This window comes from Pseudonaja textilis, chromosome 3 (assembly GCF_049901715.1).
Source record: "Pseudonaja textilis isolate UNSWEBS1 chromosome 3, rPseTex1.2, whole genome shotgun sequence".
In the NCBI taxonomy this organism is placed as follows: Eukaryota; Metazoa; Chordata; class Lepidosauria; order Squamata; family Elapidae; genus Pseudonaja; species Pseudonaja textilis.
This window is the reverse complement of record NC_141992.1, coordinates 102,279,475-102,297,479: the sequence shown is the minus strand read 5'-3', so window position 1 is coordinate 102,297,479 and position 18,005 is coordinate 102,279,475. Positions and strand designations below refer to the sequence as shown.

The following is an 18,005-nucleotide window of genomic DNA, read 5'->3' as shown; positions in this document are numbered from 1 at the left end:
AGCAGGCAGATGTAATAATCTTCTAGTCATGCAGAGGCTATGACCATGTGAATTAAGATAGGTGAATGTAGATAAACCTCTTATAAAAAAATATCTGTCCACCCAGATGAAGGCTATGCCTATTATTTTTTGGTTAGTTAACATCTTTGGATCTGTCATAGTCTGCTATTCTTGGTGAAGTTAGTTTAGTAAGCACTTTTTTAGTATTTTCATAGGAAATTCTTTCATGTTTGTATTTTATATATATACTGAGTACAATATGTGTATTAAGCATGTGATAAAACTATTTCCTTTGTTACCATATTTACTGTATAGACCCATCTTTATTTAAATACACTGCCTAATGTGAGGCATTGGTGAGTATTTATTCTGTTCAAATACTTCATATTAAAAATATTTTCAGGTGACTTTTTTAACTAGGTAAGAAACTCTGCAGTTAAGAGGTCAGAGTGGTCAGTGGTTTTGAAGTATGAAATTAACCCTGTGAGATGGGGTTGAGAGAGAATGAATGGCCCCAAATCGCCCAAGAGCTTCTGTGGTCAAGAGAAGACTAGAATCTCAGTCTTCTCAGTGTCCCTCAAAAGGCTTATTCACCCTTTCTGACTTCCCCACTGCCAGAGGGGCAGGCAATAGAGGCCCTATGTCCTATTTCTCAGTCCATGTATCTGTTAGAAATTATCTCTGTGGTGGGGCTGGGCAAATGGGGGTTTGGGAAAAACATGCTGTTCTTTGTGGTTTGTTCCTCTTGCACAATCCCTGCTCTCTATGACCACTTGGGCTCCAAAGGAAAAGCACTTGCCAGGCAAAGAGTTGCTTAATGAATTGTTGGATGGGACACAAGAAGGAGTGCAAACAGCTGCCAAGAGGAGTGACAGGAGGAAGAAATACTTGCTGACTGAGGAAAACTCTTCAAGAGGTCTAACACTGTTAAGGAACTGTAGGGGTAGCAAGGACTCAGTCCAAAAAGAACAAATGTCAATTCATGATCCCAAAGAAAGATTTATACCATCTGAAGAGAAACCAGAGAAACAAGATTTCATTTTAAATCGTATTTTATTCCAATTTCACTTAAAATTGTATTTCATCCAATTCCATTTTAAATTGCTTTTATCAAATTTTAGTAATATTTTTGGGGGGAATTCTGCACTTTGATATGGCCCAGGGCTAATAAATAAAGATTGAATTGAATTGAATTGAATAGAAAGGAGAATGATCTATCAGTCAGGATTGATGGTTAAGAGTGCACAGTATTGATGACTGTGGCACTTTCCAACTTGTTTAGCTGGAAAGAGCATGGTGGCTCTGCATGCTCCCACATGCCCCTTGTATGTATGTGTGCCTTTGAGTGTTCACTCATAGTGACTGCCTGGACAAGTCTGCAGTATTCTTGGCAGGTTTTCAGAAGTAGCTTGCCATTGCCTTCTTCTAAGTGCTGAGATGGCCTGGCCCAGGGACATACAAATGGCTTCCTACCAAAGGCAGGAGTAGACTCAGTCTAATTTAAAATTTAAAACTGGAGTTGAGTATGGAGGACATGATTGAATAAAAGAAAAAAAGAGACATAAGATCTAGTTAGAAGAATCCTATTAAATTGGAAAGCTGCCTTATCGAGCCAGTTTGTTCCCTAGAGCCCTAGTGGTGCAGTGGTTAAAATGTAGTAGTAAAGGAAAACTCTGCCCAGTGCCAGGAGTTTGATCCTGATTGGCTCAAGGTTGACTCAGCCTTGCATTCTTCTGAGGTCAATAAAATGAGATCCAGATTGTTGGGGACAATATGCAAATAATGCTTCTACATTTTAAACCGCTTGGAAAGTGTTGAGCCAAAAATCTGTTAGGTCATTGGTAAAAGATTCAGTAGTAGAGAAGGGTATGAATAGACATTACACTACATTAGGTTCTGGCACAGTAAATAATTGTGGCTTTGCTTCTAGCTAGAATTTGCATAACCTGAATGTCCAGTATAAAACTGATCTAGGAGTTTTCTTCCGTAACACAATAACTGTCCTTCTCGGTTGAAAAAGGTTGAATTATCACCTTGGAGAAAGAAAACAGAGAATTTTCTTGCCCACTTTTATCTTAGCTGCTGCTTTATAAATGGACTTATTCTCATATTTGTGGCTATTCAATGGTTTATGGAGAAAAGGATTGAATAAGCAGGAAGATCATTGAAGGAAAGCAGGCAGACAAAATGCAGCATCTGAGAGTATGGCCAGTGTTATATAAAAAAATTTTACCTCTCGGGATCTAAAAATAATATGCTCTTTATGTTCAAGTTCCCAACATATTTTTTTTCTTGCAAGCCCACCTTCCTATCCTGTCCTCTATCTGTATAATATTTTAGTTTTTCTTGGCATTGGCTTTGGTATTGGCTTTTTATGTGATGACTGGTTACAAAAGAATGGATCTACATGAACACTGCCATCAAATACATTAATATTTTCCCAGAATAAGAATTTGCAAAACTGGCAAGAAGAAATCTATAATCAGTATTGGAATTTATTCAGTGAATGGATTGTTTCCAGAACAAAAAGTTGTTAAAAAGATTTTGCATTTGTTTTCAGATAGCCATGCCAGTTCAAGGAGGCTCTATTAAATATTTGTCCTAAACTTTTTTCCCCTTGGGATATTAAATATTGTCCAAACCTCATTTCCTGTTGGAATCAATTTTATCAAATATTATCCTAAACATTGTTCCATCCCCTCACTACATTTCACTCTTTGTCCAAGTTTATGGCAGAAAGGAACACTACAGAGGCATTGCTAGTAAATCACCTTGAAGAGATTACAACCTTAAATTCCATGAAGACTTGCAGAAGAGAGAGTCAAGGAAAGTACAAAAAGCAAGCTGTTTGTAAAGTAAATGAGAAGACAGAACACATGAACACCCACCCCACAAATTTGTAAAATTATCCTTTCAGTTTGGAATTTTTGGAAGGAAGACTGTAATAGGGATTGAACTCATAGGGCTCTGGGGGTTTTTGGCAAAGATTTTTTTTTTCCTTCTTCATTTCTGTACCAACCAAAAATACCTCCTCTAAACAATTTCAAAAGTTAGTGTCCTTTTTTCACATTTTATTACATCATTTATTATTAAATATTTAGAGTATTCCAAAAAACAAGGGTTAAGATACTTATTGCTTCTTCATTCCAGAAAGTGTTCCATCTTTGATTCCTGGTTAAACTTGAAAAATCTCCCACCCCAAACACATAAATTTTGTATGACAACTAACTCTAATTTCTCCAATTATCATTTGATAAATGCAATGTCTCAAGAAAAAAGACAGGGTGGAAGGGATTAGGCAAAATTCATAGCCTTCTGGGTCTTTGCCAGTAGAATAGAAAAACCACGTGAGGTTTTGCCTGTTTGTTTAAAGCTCTCTGCATCTTGTTTGTCAGTATCCATTTCCCTCCAGATACTAAAGGAACAATTAGCTTATTCTAGAAGACAAGACACCAGGTAAAGACTGTTCCTTCTCTAATATTTTTCTCTTCAAAGCAGCTAATCCTGTTGAAAAGAAAACAAGTCTAGAAGGAGAGAAGAACAATTCCTGTTTGATGGAAATAGCAGGCAAGTGGAAGAAACAGTTAAAATTTGTCTCTTACTTACACACGCATGCACACTGCTAAATGAATTGGAAGCTTTCCAAGATCCTCTCTGTATTCATCTGATGTGATTCAATTGAGATTGTAAAGACAGCATTGGGGAAAGGATTATAACTCTTTTTATTCCATTCAAAATCTGAGCCCTCTACAGTTGTTCTACATAATTAAAAACAGACACAGTTGATCCCAATTTTCCAAAGTTATGGTTTATTTAACTCCATTTCATTTTTTTTCTTTTCCTGAAGCTAATGCATAATTGCTGACTGTGTTATATGGTGATAATTGTAATTCATATGTATTAATGGCAGCCTGAAAAAAAAGAATTGCAAAGTTTGACAAGTTAATATAACAATAATGCATGAATAGCAAAGCCTGATATTTAATCTTAATCAAAAGTATGATATGTAAGATATGAGCTGTAGAATCCTTTCTTACAGACGAAGTGTTTTAACCTGATCTACCCAAATATGGGATGGAGCATATCAGCCCCAATCCAGAAGCCCTTGCAGGCAGTCGCTTTCGCGACAAACTATTTTGTGTTGAATTTATATTTTGCCAACAAAGAAATAAAGGGAGACTAGCATAGATTTATTTCAAGCTGCTTAGCTCTCGTCAGCTAGCCATACCCTTTCTTGGAAAGGGGTATGAATCCTGGGTTTGAATCCCAGAAAGGGTATGGCTAGCTGATGAGAGCTAAATAGCTTGAAATAGATCTATATTAGTCTCCCTTTATTTCTTTGTCAGTAAAATATAAATTCAACACAAAATTTTCTTGCAGATTATTTTATTGAGTATTTCTGTGTGCTTTTCCTTTTTCTCTCTCATTTACCTGATTTTGGTCAATTAACATTTAGCATTTCTTAGATAATATCTATTCTTTAATTCCAAACTTGAATAATTATAGCAAAAAATATTTGATGGATTCATCCATACTAACAGGGATGGTATTCAAGGGGTTCAGACCAGGGGAACCTCTAGGGAAAATTTTAAGTGGTTCATAGAACCGGTAGGGAAAATTTTGACTGGCCCAGCTCGCCTCTCACCTCTCCTACATTCTATTGTTTATTAGCTCAGCTGATTCAAGCAGCAGAACAGATTGCTGCACCTCAGCTGAGCTAAAAAACAGCTGTAGGTCCGTCTTAGACTCATTTGTGTTTGGCGTGCCTCCGCTGAGCTTTCAGAAAAGTGTATCTGTGCTAGGTTGGTCTCATTTGTGTTTGGCACGCCTTTCTCTTTGCCTGCCATTTGTCTTCTCCCCATGCCGGCAGCTCCCTTTCTCGTTTCCCTATTGAGCCAGGATCCTCTTTAATGGGGAGGGGAAAGAGAGAAGCCAGCGTGAGAGAAGAAAGCCACTCTTTCTCTTTGCCTGCCAGCAGCTTCCTTTCTCCTTTCCCTATTGAGCGCAGCTCCCAGGATCCTCTTTGAAAGCGCACATGCCTAAGGTCTCCTCCCTTGCAGCCCAGCACTGTGATGAAGGAGATGAAAACATCAGGAGAAGCTTGGGGCTGAGAAAAACAAGCATTGCCAAAAAAAAAAAAAAGTTTTTGTTTGTTTGCACTCTGCAGCTTACCATCACAGAAGTTTGTTTGTGTGTGTTTGTGTGTGTGTGTACGTGTGTGTTGGGTTGAATAAGCAGGATGGCAACTCATTCAAATAAGTTTTTGTTGGGGGTAGGTCTTCTAGCCTTAGAAGGAGAGAGGGAAGGAGGAAGGGAAAGGAAAGAAACAGAGCAAGAGAGAGAGGAGGGAGGGAGGGAGAGAGAGAGAGAGAGGAAAGAAAGAAAGAAAGAAAGAAAGAAAGAAAGAAAGAAAGAAAGAAAGAAAGAAAGAAAGAAAGAAAGAAAGAAAGGGAGGGAGGGAAAGGAAGGGAAGGGAGAAAGAAAGAGAAAGAAAGAAAGAAAGAAAGAAAGAAAGAAAGAAAGAAAGAAAGAAAGAAAGAAAGAAAGAGGGAGGAAAGGAAGGAAGGGAGAAAGAAAGAAAGAAAGAAAGAAAGAAAGAAAGAAAGAAAGAAAGAAAGAAAGAAAGAAAGAAAGAAAGAAAGAGAAAGAGGGAAGGAAGGAAGGGAGAAAGAGCGAAGGTACAGTGAATGAGATAAGAATGGATGGACAGATGGATAGAGGGAGGGAGGGAGGGAGGGAGAGAAAAAGAAAAGGAAAGAAGGACCACAAACCCTGGTACTAGCTGCAGCTTCAGAGATTGCTGTGAAACAGCACAGCAATCCGGTCCTGGAAGGGACCTCGGAGGTCATCTAGTCCAGCCCCCTGCTCCAGCAGGAGACCTTATATCATCTTGATAATTTTGGTGCCTCTAACATAGAGGAGAAATTTCCAGAAATCCCTAGGTATTGCCAACCTCTCCTCCTTAGTAAAAAAAAACCTAGAGAAAAACTTCATGAAGTATTAAAAAGAAGAAAAGGGGACTGCTGTGTATTGTTTAATGGACTGCTAAATTGGCAAAATGGACTGCTAAATTGGCCATGCCCACCCAGTCACATGACCACCAAGCCATACCCACCAAGCCATGCCCATAGAACTGGTAGTAAAAAATTTTCAATCCTACCACTGCATAGCAGGGATGAGATTCAGCCGGTTCAGGTGAACCAGATGTTAAATTTACATCTGGTTCACCGAACCAGTAGTTGAACCAACCGGCTGGCCCCACCCACCCCACCCCTCCCAGGATGTCTCCCCGCAGCCCACTTTGGATGCAGGTAAGTGCAGGGTCTACATGGAGGCTCTGGGAGGGAAAAACCGGTCCGCCCAGAAGTTCTTGAAGTCCAGAAACAGGCCTGTTTCCGGTTTCCGGAGGGCCTCCGGAGCCCAGAGGAGGCTGTTTTCACCCTCCCGGAGGCCTGAGGGAAGCCTCCGGACGCTGAGGAAGGCGAAAAATGGCCCTCCTGGAAGTTCTGGTAGGCCACACCCACCATGGCCACACCTACCCAGCAACCAGTTGCTAGGATTTTTGAATCCCACCCCTGCTGCATACTCAATATAAGTTGCCATGGTTAATGGAAATGCATATCAGGATGTCCTGTAAGTCTAGTTCCAAAAAGAAAGCTAGGAGAATGGGTGCATCAGAACAATCCTATTCATTTCATGTGTATAGACCTGTAAGTGGATAGAAGAGTTACCCTTGCCCCACATTCTTGAGGATCAATGGCAGTGAAAGGCTATATATGCAAAAGGTTCTCCCACTGTGGATAGGATCTATGATTACTATGAGCATAAAAATGACAACGGCAGCAGGAACAATATCCTTCCTTTAATGCATTCGTTCATTTTATCTTTCTCTCACTGTTTTGAGGGAATTGAAATTAGTTTTTCTAATCTAGTGAAGCTAGTTGCAATGTATCTCCATTGCTTAATGGCTGGCTTCAGACTCCATTTAAGCCTCTATTTTTGTTGCATGATCCACAGTGTATCTGTTAGCATAATACACAAAAGCAAATATACTACATTATGCTTTAGAATAATGTATGCCCAGTTGGGTTATGAATTCTAGAAGAGTGAAAACTTTTGAGCTATAAGTGCCTTGGGCAGGAAAAAGGGGGCAGGAAAGAGTTGGAAAAATTGGAAAAAAAATGCATAAAAGGACTAAAAGAATAAAAAAGATGGTCAGATAAATGACTGCACAATAGAAACATGGGAAGAAATGTGGAAAAAATGTGGGTGGAGACCCGTGATGCACACAAAAAGAAGGAGGAAGCCAACTTTGTAAAAGAAGCAGTTCAAGCTTTCTATTATTGCAGAAAGAAGAGAAAATGGATACTCTGAATCAGGTTTGGGAGGAGTCTGTCACTTTCTTCCCAACCTGTTTGCACGATTCTTATTGAGTCCACATTGTGATTTGGAGGTCACTTACTCTATGGAATGACATTACCAATCACATGGTGGGTTGGTGTCAATGCTATTTAAGAGCCTGGACACTTTGGAATGCCACCTAAACTTCTCCTTGTGGAAATCTAACTGAGACTCTTAAAGTTCCATCCATCACTCTGCATACACTCTGCACACACAGATGCAGCTCTGAGAGTTGCATCCAATGATATGGAATGTCCTCTTGCCTTTCCAAATTAGTAACCTGAGTTCATAAGTGGCCCTTTGCTCTAAGTAGCCCACTTAAGAGCATTCCTGAAATAATTCGTTCTGCCTTTCATTCTCATATTGCTGTCTTTCATCATGGCCCTGCACACTTATACATTCTGTCAATAGAAGAAAGGGCGAGAAGAAAAAATGACATAAGAAAATAAGAAGGGATGGCCTACTCACAACTGGAAATAAATAAATCAGGAAAATATCTCTTTTGATAGAGGAGAACTAGAAGCACAGGGAGATGAAGTGATTGGATTTTTCCCCCTCCTATTTGCAAAATTTTCTCTTTATATAAAACCTCAAAGCTTCTCAGACTGCCGTGTCACTCTTTTAGTATTTGGCTCCTTCTTCCAGATTCTCCATGTATGGCAAAGAATTTTTAAAGTCTTATTTTTTTGATTTTCCATTTATTTTAATTCAAGTCAAATTAAAGTTTTCATATCCTGCAGGTTCCTTGACAGGCAATGTATCTGTATTTTCCAAACCTCTTTCCAGTTGATTCTTTGTGATTACGGTAGCTAAAGATGTCCAGAGTATGAGGTTCAAGCCACATTACAGTAGTTATCAGCAAGATTTGTTAAAGGATGGAAGAGACAGAAGGAGAAGAAACTGAAATTATCTGGGCAAATGGAAAAAGATCTGAACTTTTATGAACCTTAAACCATGGATTCAGGTGTTTTTTTTTAAATCATGGTGTTTCTGACAAAAGCAGGCTTGCCTTGTTGACTGCTTTGTAAGTTGTAAGAAAAAATATTAATAGAATTTGTTAAAAGTAAATTCCTAAGATAAGTTTTATAATTTCTACCCAATATTAATATAACAAATTTGCAAAGATACTATCTTGAGTTAATAACATTTATTGGAGACCTTTAAGATTTGAAGGAGGGATTTGAGTTGGGGTCCCCTGCTCTAGAGGAATTCTCCTGATCATTCTGTATTGTAGGGACCATGTCAAAGAGAGTAGCAGTTATTGGGTCTGGAGTAAGTGGGCTGACATCCATCAAAGCTTGCCTGGAGGAAGGCCTTGAACCCACCTGTTTTGAGCAAAGCAATGACATTGGTGGCCTATGGCGATTCACAGTAAGTAGATAGAAAAATTTTAATTGCTTTCTTATAGAAACAAGTATGATATGCAGACAAAGTTTGATAAATTGGAGTATTGAAATCCTCTTGGGAATTTTCCCACTTCAAAAGAGAATCCTATACAGAGTATTCCTCTAAATCTGACAGCAATCCTAGGAAAAATGTAGTTGTGTAAACCTTTTATGAATTGAATTTTGAGGTTAATCTAGCAATTTGTATCTTTTAGACAGGATTCCCCAGGGCATATACAGACAAGATGGGTCAAAAAAGTTATATGATTGAACTCTCACCCTGTTTATGTGGATTGGATGCATGATGCATATAAAAAAGTGCAAAGCCCTCTCTTATCAACATAACATTCATCAACAATTGGTCCTAAGAATCAACCTAAGAACTGTATATAAACAATTAACATATATATACTATATATATATATATATATATATAGAGAGAGAGAGAGAGAGAGAGAGAGACAGAGAGAGACAGAGAGAGAGAGAGCTTGCAATTGAATGCTGTGTCTAATTCTAATGCTGTGTCTAATTCTAATTTGCTGTGGGCTGAGCCTTCAATAGAGTTCAACTAAAGGTACTTTGTGCATTTTATGTAGTAGTTTCAGTTCATTACAGTACTTGATTGATTATGCACCATTAAGCCATTACTGAACCTCGGTGGCGCAGTGGTTAGAGTGCAGTACTGCAAGCTACTCCTACTGTAATTTAGCAGATCGAATCCCACCAGGCTCAAGGTTGACTCAGCCTTCCATCCTTCCAAAGTGGGTAAAATGAGGACCCAAACTGTTTGGGGCAATATGCTGACTCTGTAAACTGCTGTAAAGCGGTATATAAGTTTAAGTGCTATTGCTATTTACCTTTACCACATAGATATATCTGCTCCATGATGATCTGTCCCTAATCTGATCTTTCAGATCTTCATCATCACATATTAATACTTGCTCAAAAATTCCCAGTAAATACTCTCCCAGTAGGCAAATCTGCCTGGAGACCTACTAGTATAAAAATATTGCCTCAAAATAAGATCACTTTTTATTTTCAGTGTTGCAAAGATTAAATGCATCTTTCTCAATATTGCAACTCAGATAATGTCTTGGTGTTTAATCAATACCACTTATTATTACTGACCATTACCAATGAAATATTCCAGCCTCTCATCCCCAATTGAATGCGGTGTATATATTCTATGAGTTACTTGTTGCCTAGTGTGCTTTTTAAAACAAACATTTTCTCAGATCACTAAGAGTACTATATTCTTCATACTGTTTCTAAAACAAGGCATTTATTTCTTATAGTTAAATGGCTTTCCACCTGAAGGAAAGAGATTCTTTTTTAGTTAGTCTGAGTTTTCCATATATCAATTTTTCAATTTCTGAAATATTTTTTGCATGGTTAAATTAAACAAAGCTAAAATTCTTGCCATTTTGATGGTATAGATTTGGATAGATTTGGTTCTAAGTTCATTTTTTATAGGAAGAATGCAGATAAATAAATGTGAGCAATCAGCTCAAGTTTAAAGTTAGGCCTGTCATCAATATTTGTTTAGAATGCAGAATGTAGTCTGGCTCTTGTTCATCGTTGAGAATTGATGTTAGAGATACTAAAGAACCAGTATTACAGATCATACATGGAAGCTTTCTGTGTAGAGAATACTGGAGAAAAGGTTCTTTTTATATTCTTTAGGAAACTGTAGAGGAGAGAAAAGCAAGTATCTACAGGTCACTCACCAGTAATTCCTCCAAAGAGATGAGCTGTTTCAGTGACTTTCCAATGCCGGATAACTTTCCAAACTTTCTGCACCATACAAAGTTCTTGGAATATTTGCGACTGTATGCAAAACACTTTGATCTACTCAAATATATCAGATTCAAGGTGAGTAGAATTGAATTCCCAAATGGCCATATGGATGCATTATACAAGCACTGTTTAAATTAGTGTTTTTCAAAGTTGATGACTTTAAGATATATGGATTTCAACTACCAGAATTTTCCAGCCAGCATTTGAAAAACACTGATTTAAATTTTAAAAATGGAAATCATCTCTGTAATAGTAGTACATCGCTATTAGTACATCTCAGAGGACTACACAACATGTACACTGTACATTGATATACACTGACATATATATATATCAATGTACCGGTTTAAATAAACCAATGCAACTCTAAATAGAATGAAGTACAGTAGTCTATTAACCATATAAAACAAAACTGAGAAATAACCATTTTTGTACAGAAGAGCAGTTAGTGAAATAATCAGAACTGTAAAAGGCATTCCTTTGATGGTATATTTGTTTTCCATCAACCCCAGACACAGCACTTGAACTCTGAAAGAGAGTGCAGCCCTATCGGATCTGGTTGCAGATCTCCATCCTGATTGGTAAACTTCCCAATCTAGAGTAATTCCACTTAATCTAGTTTTCTATCTAATTACTCTAGTGGTGCAGGCACCAGATGAGAACTCAGGAGACTTTAAATTCTAGTTCCACTTTAAGCTTCAAAGCGAGCCAGGTGACTTCAGGCCAGCCACTCTCTCTCAGCCCAACTTACTTCACAGGATTGTTGTTGTTGGGGAAATAGGAGAAGAGAGCAGGGGTGGGATTCAAATGTCTTAACAACCGGTTCTCTGGGCGTGGCCTAATTTGTGGGAGTGGCTTGGTGGTCATGTGATTGGGTGGGCATGGCTTGCTGACTGGGCATGGCTTGGTGGTCACGTGACTGGCTGGGCATGGCTTGTATATAAATATTGTAAATATTGATGTAAATATTGATTCTTTTAATTAAAAAAAGAGCAACTTTTACCCAAAATCAGGCAAAGCGGGCAGATTGAGTTGCTTGCAGAATCATAGATTCACTCACAGATCTACCATTCTGCAATCTGCTGCCTGAGTCTGCACTGAAAAGTAGAAGCTTCAGTCCTAAGGAAGGTTCAGCTCTGCTCTCAGGCCACTTCTCCCCGCATCCTACCCCCTGAATACCACCCCTGACTCAGGGAAGGCTCCTGGGCAAAGACAAAGCAGTACAACAGACATTTTGATTAGCTAGAAAACAAGAAATTCAATGATTTCCTGCTTTCTAGCTAATATAAATCACCTGGCACAGCTGATAGTCGGAACAGTTGATCATCAGAAAAAAGAAAAAGAAAAATAGCAACTTACCAAAAATTAATTGAAGGTACAACGTAGGCAAGTTGGATGGCACGCATGCCAGGTAAGGAGTGACTGGGGAGGGAGGGGAGGGGCAGGGACAGCCAGTGGTGTGATTTGCCAGTTCTCTGAACTGTGCAGAATCGTTTCAACCAGTTCTATAGAATTGGTCCATACCGGTAGAATCCCACCCCTGGAAGAGAGGCATGTTCACATCTTGAGTTATTTATAAAAACAATAAAGACAGGATAAAAATAAATACAGGTAGTCCTTGACTTATAACTGCAATTGAGTCTGCCTATTACGATTGCAAGTTGTAACAATCATTAATAGAAATGTCAAGCCTAATGGTCCCCCATCCCTGCTCTCCCCAATGAATCATTAAATGAATGTACAGGTTGTTAAGTGGAGAACTGGGTGCCTCAGGGGTGGAGCAAACCCTTGGAGGCCTAGTGCAGTCTCAGGCCTGCCTGCTGCAGGCCTCTCCCACTCTTGAGGGACTTGATGTTCCCTGTCCCTTGGGATTCCCCCAGGCCGAGTCCTGCTAACAAGCTGGCCCTGAAGCCAAGCAAGGGAGCCTAAAGGAGCTATCAACACAGGGAAGAAAGTTATAGCTTGTAGGCCTCAGCCAACTGCCTATCCAGCCACTCACTTCCAGGGCAAAGCAGCACCCAACTTCCTTTTATTTTTTGCAGAGGAGCATCTGTCTGTCTATCTGTCTGTCTCTGTCTCTTTCTCTCATTCTGATTCTCCAGCACTCTCTGGGTCTCACGTGTACTTCTTCGGTCTTTGTTGGTGCTCAGTCGCTCAGGGAGATGCATGACCTACTCTCCACCCTGAGACACTTTCCCACCCTGGCTGTGGCCAATGCTCCACATCTCCAGGAGAAGAAGGGGATGCCATCTCCTCCATTGTGAAGTGTGCTAAATTTAACTGTGTTGTGCAAGGCACAGCAAGAGCAGGCTGGTTCAGTGTCTCAAGGTGGAGAGGAAGTTGCACGCCTCCCTGAGTGACCAAGGTGCACACAGCACCAAAAAGGGCAGAAAGAAGGGCCCGCGAGACCCAGCAAGAGATGAAACAAGTACAGGGTGCTTTGCTCCCACTCTGGAATATGGAGAGAATCTCCATCCCCCACCCTTACCTTCTCAGGGAAGGCAAGGAGTGATTGGGAGGGAAGGGCGAGGGGTGGGGCCAGACACTGGTGAGTTCAGCAAACAGGGAGCCACAGCAGGGGGACGAAAGAGCTGCGGGTTCCTGACACCCATTGCTTTGGCCTGCTTGCACTGCTGCCACCCCCCTCCCCACCACAACAGCACCATTACCTTGTTCTGGCCAGCAAGGGCTGTGCTATTCCTTGTACATTGTACCTCCTGCAAAGTTGCACGTTGCACGTACCACCCTCTATGGTGGAGATTTCCAGCCCCCACCATGAACTGCCTGGCCAGTCCTATATTCCAGAGCTCTAGTCACAGGACTGGCCCATTGGTCATCCCGGAGCAGCTCCTCCACCTGGGTACACTGTGGACCACCAAAAATTTTCTCACGGACCACTGGTGGTCTGCAGACCACTAGTTGGTGACTGCTGATCTATAGAACATTTTATACAAATTTTCTTTATATGCAGTTGACATAGTCAATTTAACATTTATATCCCACAATTTCTGCCATTTATCTAGTTCTATTGAATAACCAAAATTTTTAGCCCAAACAATCATTGTCTCCTTTACCTGCTCACTTTCAAGTTTAATACCTAATAAGTAACAATATATTTTCTTTATCAGTTTTTCATCTGTTCCAGTTAGTATCTGGTCCAATTCTGTTAATTCTTTATTGAAACCATACATTTTAGCATCTTTCTCATATCAAGACTGTATCTGCATTTGTTGCCACCATGCAATGTCTGTCCCTTGACTACTAAGTTTCTGCTTGGTTTTTAGTTCCCCTTTTTCATTCAAAATATCTTTCTATCTTATAATTTTTTCCACATTGATAACGTTAGGATATATCAATGCTTCCACTGTGGAAAGCCAGACCTATATTTTCAAATAATGTTGTTCTTTAATTTTAACCCATACTGATAATAATGCATTTCTAACATGATGTCTTTGAAAATAGCTATGTATCTTATTCTCCCCATACCATAAAAAAGCATGCCAACCTAGTTGAAGGTCGTGTCCTTCTAAAATTAATAGTCTTTTATGCCTCAAATTGATCCATTCTTTCACCCATGTAAATACCAAGGCCTGATAATACAATTTCTAATCTGGCAACCCAGCCACCCCTCTTTTTTCAGAGTCTTGCAACATTTTCAAACCTATTCTTGCTTTTTTCCCTAACCAAATATATCTTAATATTATTTTATTTAGTTCTTCAAAATATTTTCCCCCAATTTTATTGGAGTTGTTTGGAATAAATATAATAGTCTTGATAAAATGTTTATTTTTACAGTAGTTATTCTTCCTGTTAATGACAATAGCAGATCTTTCCATTTCTCCAAATCTAATTAATTTGTTGCATCAGTTTCATATAATTATCCTCCTTAATTGTTGCACATTTTGCTGTTGGTTGTATCCCTAAGTAGTTCACTTTTTTGATTATATATCAGTTCTTTCAATCAACACTCTTTTTTGTGTATCTGTGAGGTTTTTAACTAATTTTTTTGTCTTGTCTTTATTTATTTTCAATCCTGCAACATCCCCATATTCTTCTATCTTTCTAATTAACTTCAGTCCAGTGGTTCTAGTGGGTCTTCTAGTATAAAGACCAAATCATCTGCAGATGTCTGTAGCTTGTATTTCTTTTTTTTATTTCCATATTTTCTATTTCTTCATCCTGTCAAATATTTCTGGCTAATATTTCCAGAATCAGTATAAATAGTGAAGGGAACAGTGGACATCCCTGTCTAGTGCCTTTTTTTATATCAAAGTTCTCTGTCATGTCCCCATTTACCATCACCTTAGCTGATTGTTTGTGATACATTGTTTTAATCATATTAATAAAATTCTCCCCAAAGTCCATTTATTTTAGTTGTAATAACATAAATTGTCAATTAACATTGTCAAATGCTTTGTGTGCATATTATTTTTCTTTTAGGGGTTCCAAGGTCCAAGTTTTGCATTCCCAAAAAGTTTTGAGTTCAATAAAATCCAATTAATATTGTCATTAAGATAGCCAGTCCAATTTTCCTCTTTTAACACTTATTTCTCTCAAATAGTTCACTTCTTGTCCAGAACTATTTCATCGTTTGTGCTTATTCACTGCTACTCTTAGGGGGTGGAAGGTATACAAATCCACCTCCCTCTTTTACAGTCCCTCTGTCACTCAAGCCAATTTTTAAAGGGGAGAAATTCGTCAACAGAAGTTGGAAAATTCTCACCCAGTTCAGCCACACTGTTCCTCCTCAATCTTCATTCATTCTTCTCCAGTTGGGCTGTCACAGTCTCAGTCAGGCATGCAATGGCCATCTTTTTCTTCCTACTGGATTGAGAGCTTTCCTTCAGATCAAACAAGAGTGTCCTCTCTTCTTCACCACCCCTCCAGGGTGGCTTAGGTCCCAAGAGACCCTCTAGCACAGGGGTCCCTAGCCACCGGGCTGCGGACTGGTACCAGTCCGTGGAACATTTCCTACCGGGCCGCCGGTTTGCTGGGCGTCGCCATCTTGTTTGACGAGAAAGTGCTTCCGGGTGAGCTTTTCCGGTTGGAAAGTGGTGTTTGGGTCCTGAAGGAATCCTCGCGCCTTAGTTTCATTGAAGGGGGGGGCGGCTTCAAACAAAACTAAGGCGCTGGGATTCTTTCAGCACCCAAGGCAAGGTGAGCCAAGCGACCGTGCCAAAGCCGTCCCGAAGCGAAGCCCATCGACAAAGGTACAAAGGAGGAGTTGAAGGTGGCGGGGAGAAGCGGAGGATGGCTGGCTGGCCGGTCGCTCGCTCGCTCACCTTGCCTTGTCATGTGTGCTGATGCCGGTACCGGGCCGCGGATCATTTTGTGATGCCGGTACTGGGCCGTGGCACAAAAAAGGTTGGGGGCCACTGCTCTAGCAGGAGGAATTTGGCAAACTTCCATAGAGCCCTATGGAAAGTAAACAATATCACTGTGACAACAGCTTTGATTTCTTGGAAGGCTCTGTTTTTTTAAGGTTATTTTAAAAAAGATCCTATGAGTTTGCTCCCTAGTGTCTCTGTAATTTTTTCACAATCTCCCTTGTTCCCAAAATGTGCACTGTGCAACAGTCAAAAGTCTCTCTTCCTCCAATCCACAGGAAGAATGATTGGTGTACCATATTTATTCCTCACTGACAGATAACATTTAGTGAGAGATAAAACAAAGCAAAGCACCTTAATTTGTTCCACATAAAATCTGTAAACACAATTCCAACCAATCAGCCTTGTCATTTCTTCTGGCTGGAGAAATGCATATCAAACATGGCAATTGTGTAAATCCCAGGCTTGTTCTTTAGCTTCATAGCACTCAAGGAAACAAAATGAGACAAGCAATTTTAGCAGCCAACAATTACTGTATATAATAACTATGACCTTCTCTGTTTTTATATTAGTCTCCAGTTGTCCATGTAGAAAAATGTGAAGATTTCTCTACCACTGGCCAATGGAATGTGATTCTAGAGAAAGATGGAAAGCAGGAATCCTTCACCTTTGATGCTGTCATGGTCTGTACGGGACACCAGATAGAAACATATACTCCATTAAATTCTTTTCCTGGTATGGCTTGGCTTAACAGAACATGGAAGCTATGAATGTTTTTGCAAATGTTTAGGAATAGCACATTCTAGTCCCAGAATCCAGTGATTGGGGATGAGATAAATTCAGCTCTGTCATAGAGTTCAATGAAGTAGCTATGGATTGTGCTGGAATGTTGGGATGCAGAGGGATGTTTAATTATATCTTTTTAAACATTACATAACAAAGAACTTGACTTCTTGCCTGGCACCCAGATGCATTTGTAAATTGAAGGGAAAATGTTACAGACCAGAAAAATATAATCAGAAACAGTATTTTACTTAGCTTTTTATATTTGATTATAATTTTATAGATTATATGTATAAGGAGAGATTGAAGGAAGTGAGTAAGTACAGCTTGGAGCATAAGAAGGAAAGGGGAGGACATTACTGAAACCTTTAATTATATTAAGGGTGTGAATAAGGTTCTAGAAGGCAGTATTTTCAACATTAAGCAAAAATCAATAACACGGAACACAACCTCAAAGTGACAGGAGGAAAGTTCAAAAGTAATGGTAGAAAGTATTGCTTCACAGAAAGAGAAGTGGAAGCTTGGAATCAACTTCCAGTGGAGGTAGTGAGTCAGTCATATGTTTAAACATGCCGGGTTTAAACATGCCTGGAATAAACACATATCCATTATCTGACAAAAATTGTATTATTATGTACTTTATTCATTAAACATAAAACTCAGTCAACTGAACATTTAAAAATGTATCACCAATATTAACTGGAACTGATGGTTGATAGGGGTTGCTGCCAGCATCCTAGGTATCAACCAAATATTGTTGCAGGAAGCCGCAATTTCTTGATATACTGTGTACAGTTCTTGGACATGGTGCTAAGTGTCCCGATGACAGTGGGTATCAGTGTCACATGTTTCATCCATAATCGGATATTTTCAATGGCCAGGTCATGATATTTCATGATTTTTTTTCTAGTTCTTTTTCTTTGACTCTGGCGTCTCCTGGTACAGCGATATCAATAAATTGTACGCTTTGGTTTTTGATAACTGTGATATTTGGTGTGTTGTGCTCTAAATGATGATCCATCTTTATTCGAAAGTCCCACAAGATCTTCACCTTCTCATTTTCGACAACTTTTTCCACTTTGTGTTCCCATGACTTTTCGGATAAAGTAAGTCGTATTTTTTACATAATGGCCAGTGGATTAGTTTAACAACTTGGTTGTGTCTAGCTTTGTAATCAGTTGGTGCAATTTTGCTGCATTCACATATTAAATGTGAAACAGTTTCAACTTTGTCATTGCAAAGTCGGCAGTTTGGATTGTCAGTGTTTTTTTGTATCTTCGCTTTCATGGCATTAGTTTGTAGTGCTTGCTCT

General features: G+C 39.3%; 1 protein-coding gene across 2 annotated transcripts in view; it reads left to right on the top strand.

Annotated features, from left to right (window-relative positions):
• Positions 1 to 3,393: 3,393 nt before the first annotated feature.
• LOC113438148 (dimethylaniline monooxygenase [N-oxide-forming] 2-like) overlaps positions 3,394 to 18,005 on the top strand; it is a 29,816-nt gene continuing 15,204 nt past the window's right edge. The window contains exons 1-4 of one of the 2 annotated variants that reach the window (XM_026703406.2): positions 3,394 to 3,456; positions 8,636 to 8,772; positions 10,470 to 10,658; positions 16,483 to 16,645. In XM_026703406.2, coding sequence (XP_026559191.1) covers positions 8,641 to 8,772; positions 10,470 to 10,658; positions 16,483 to 16,645 — 484 coding nt within the window. In that variant the 5' untranslated portion in view covers positions 3,394 to 3,456; positions 8,636 to 8,640. Of the gene's footprint in view, positions 3,568 to 8,635; positions 8,773 to 10,469; positions 10,659 to 16,482; positions 16,646 to 18,005 lie in introns of both variants that reach the window. The other variant, XM_087930511.1, reaches the window with a different exon arrangement.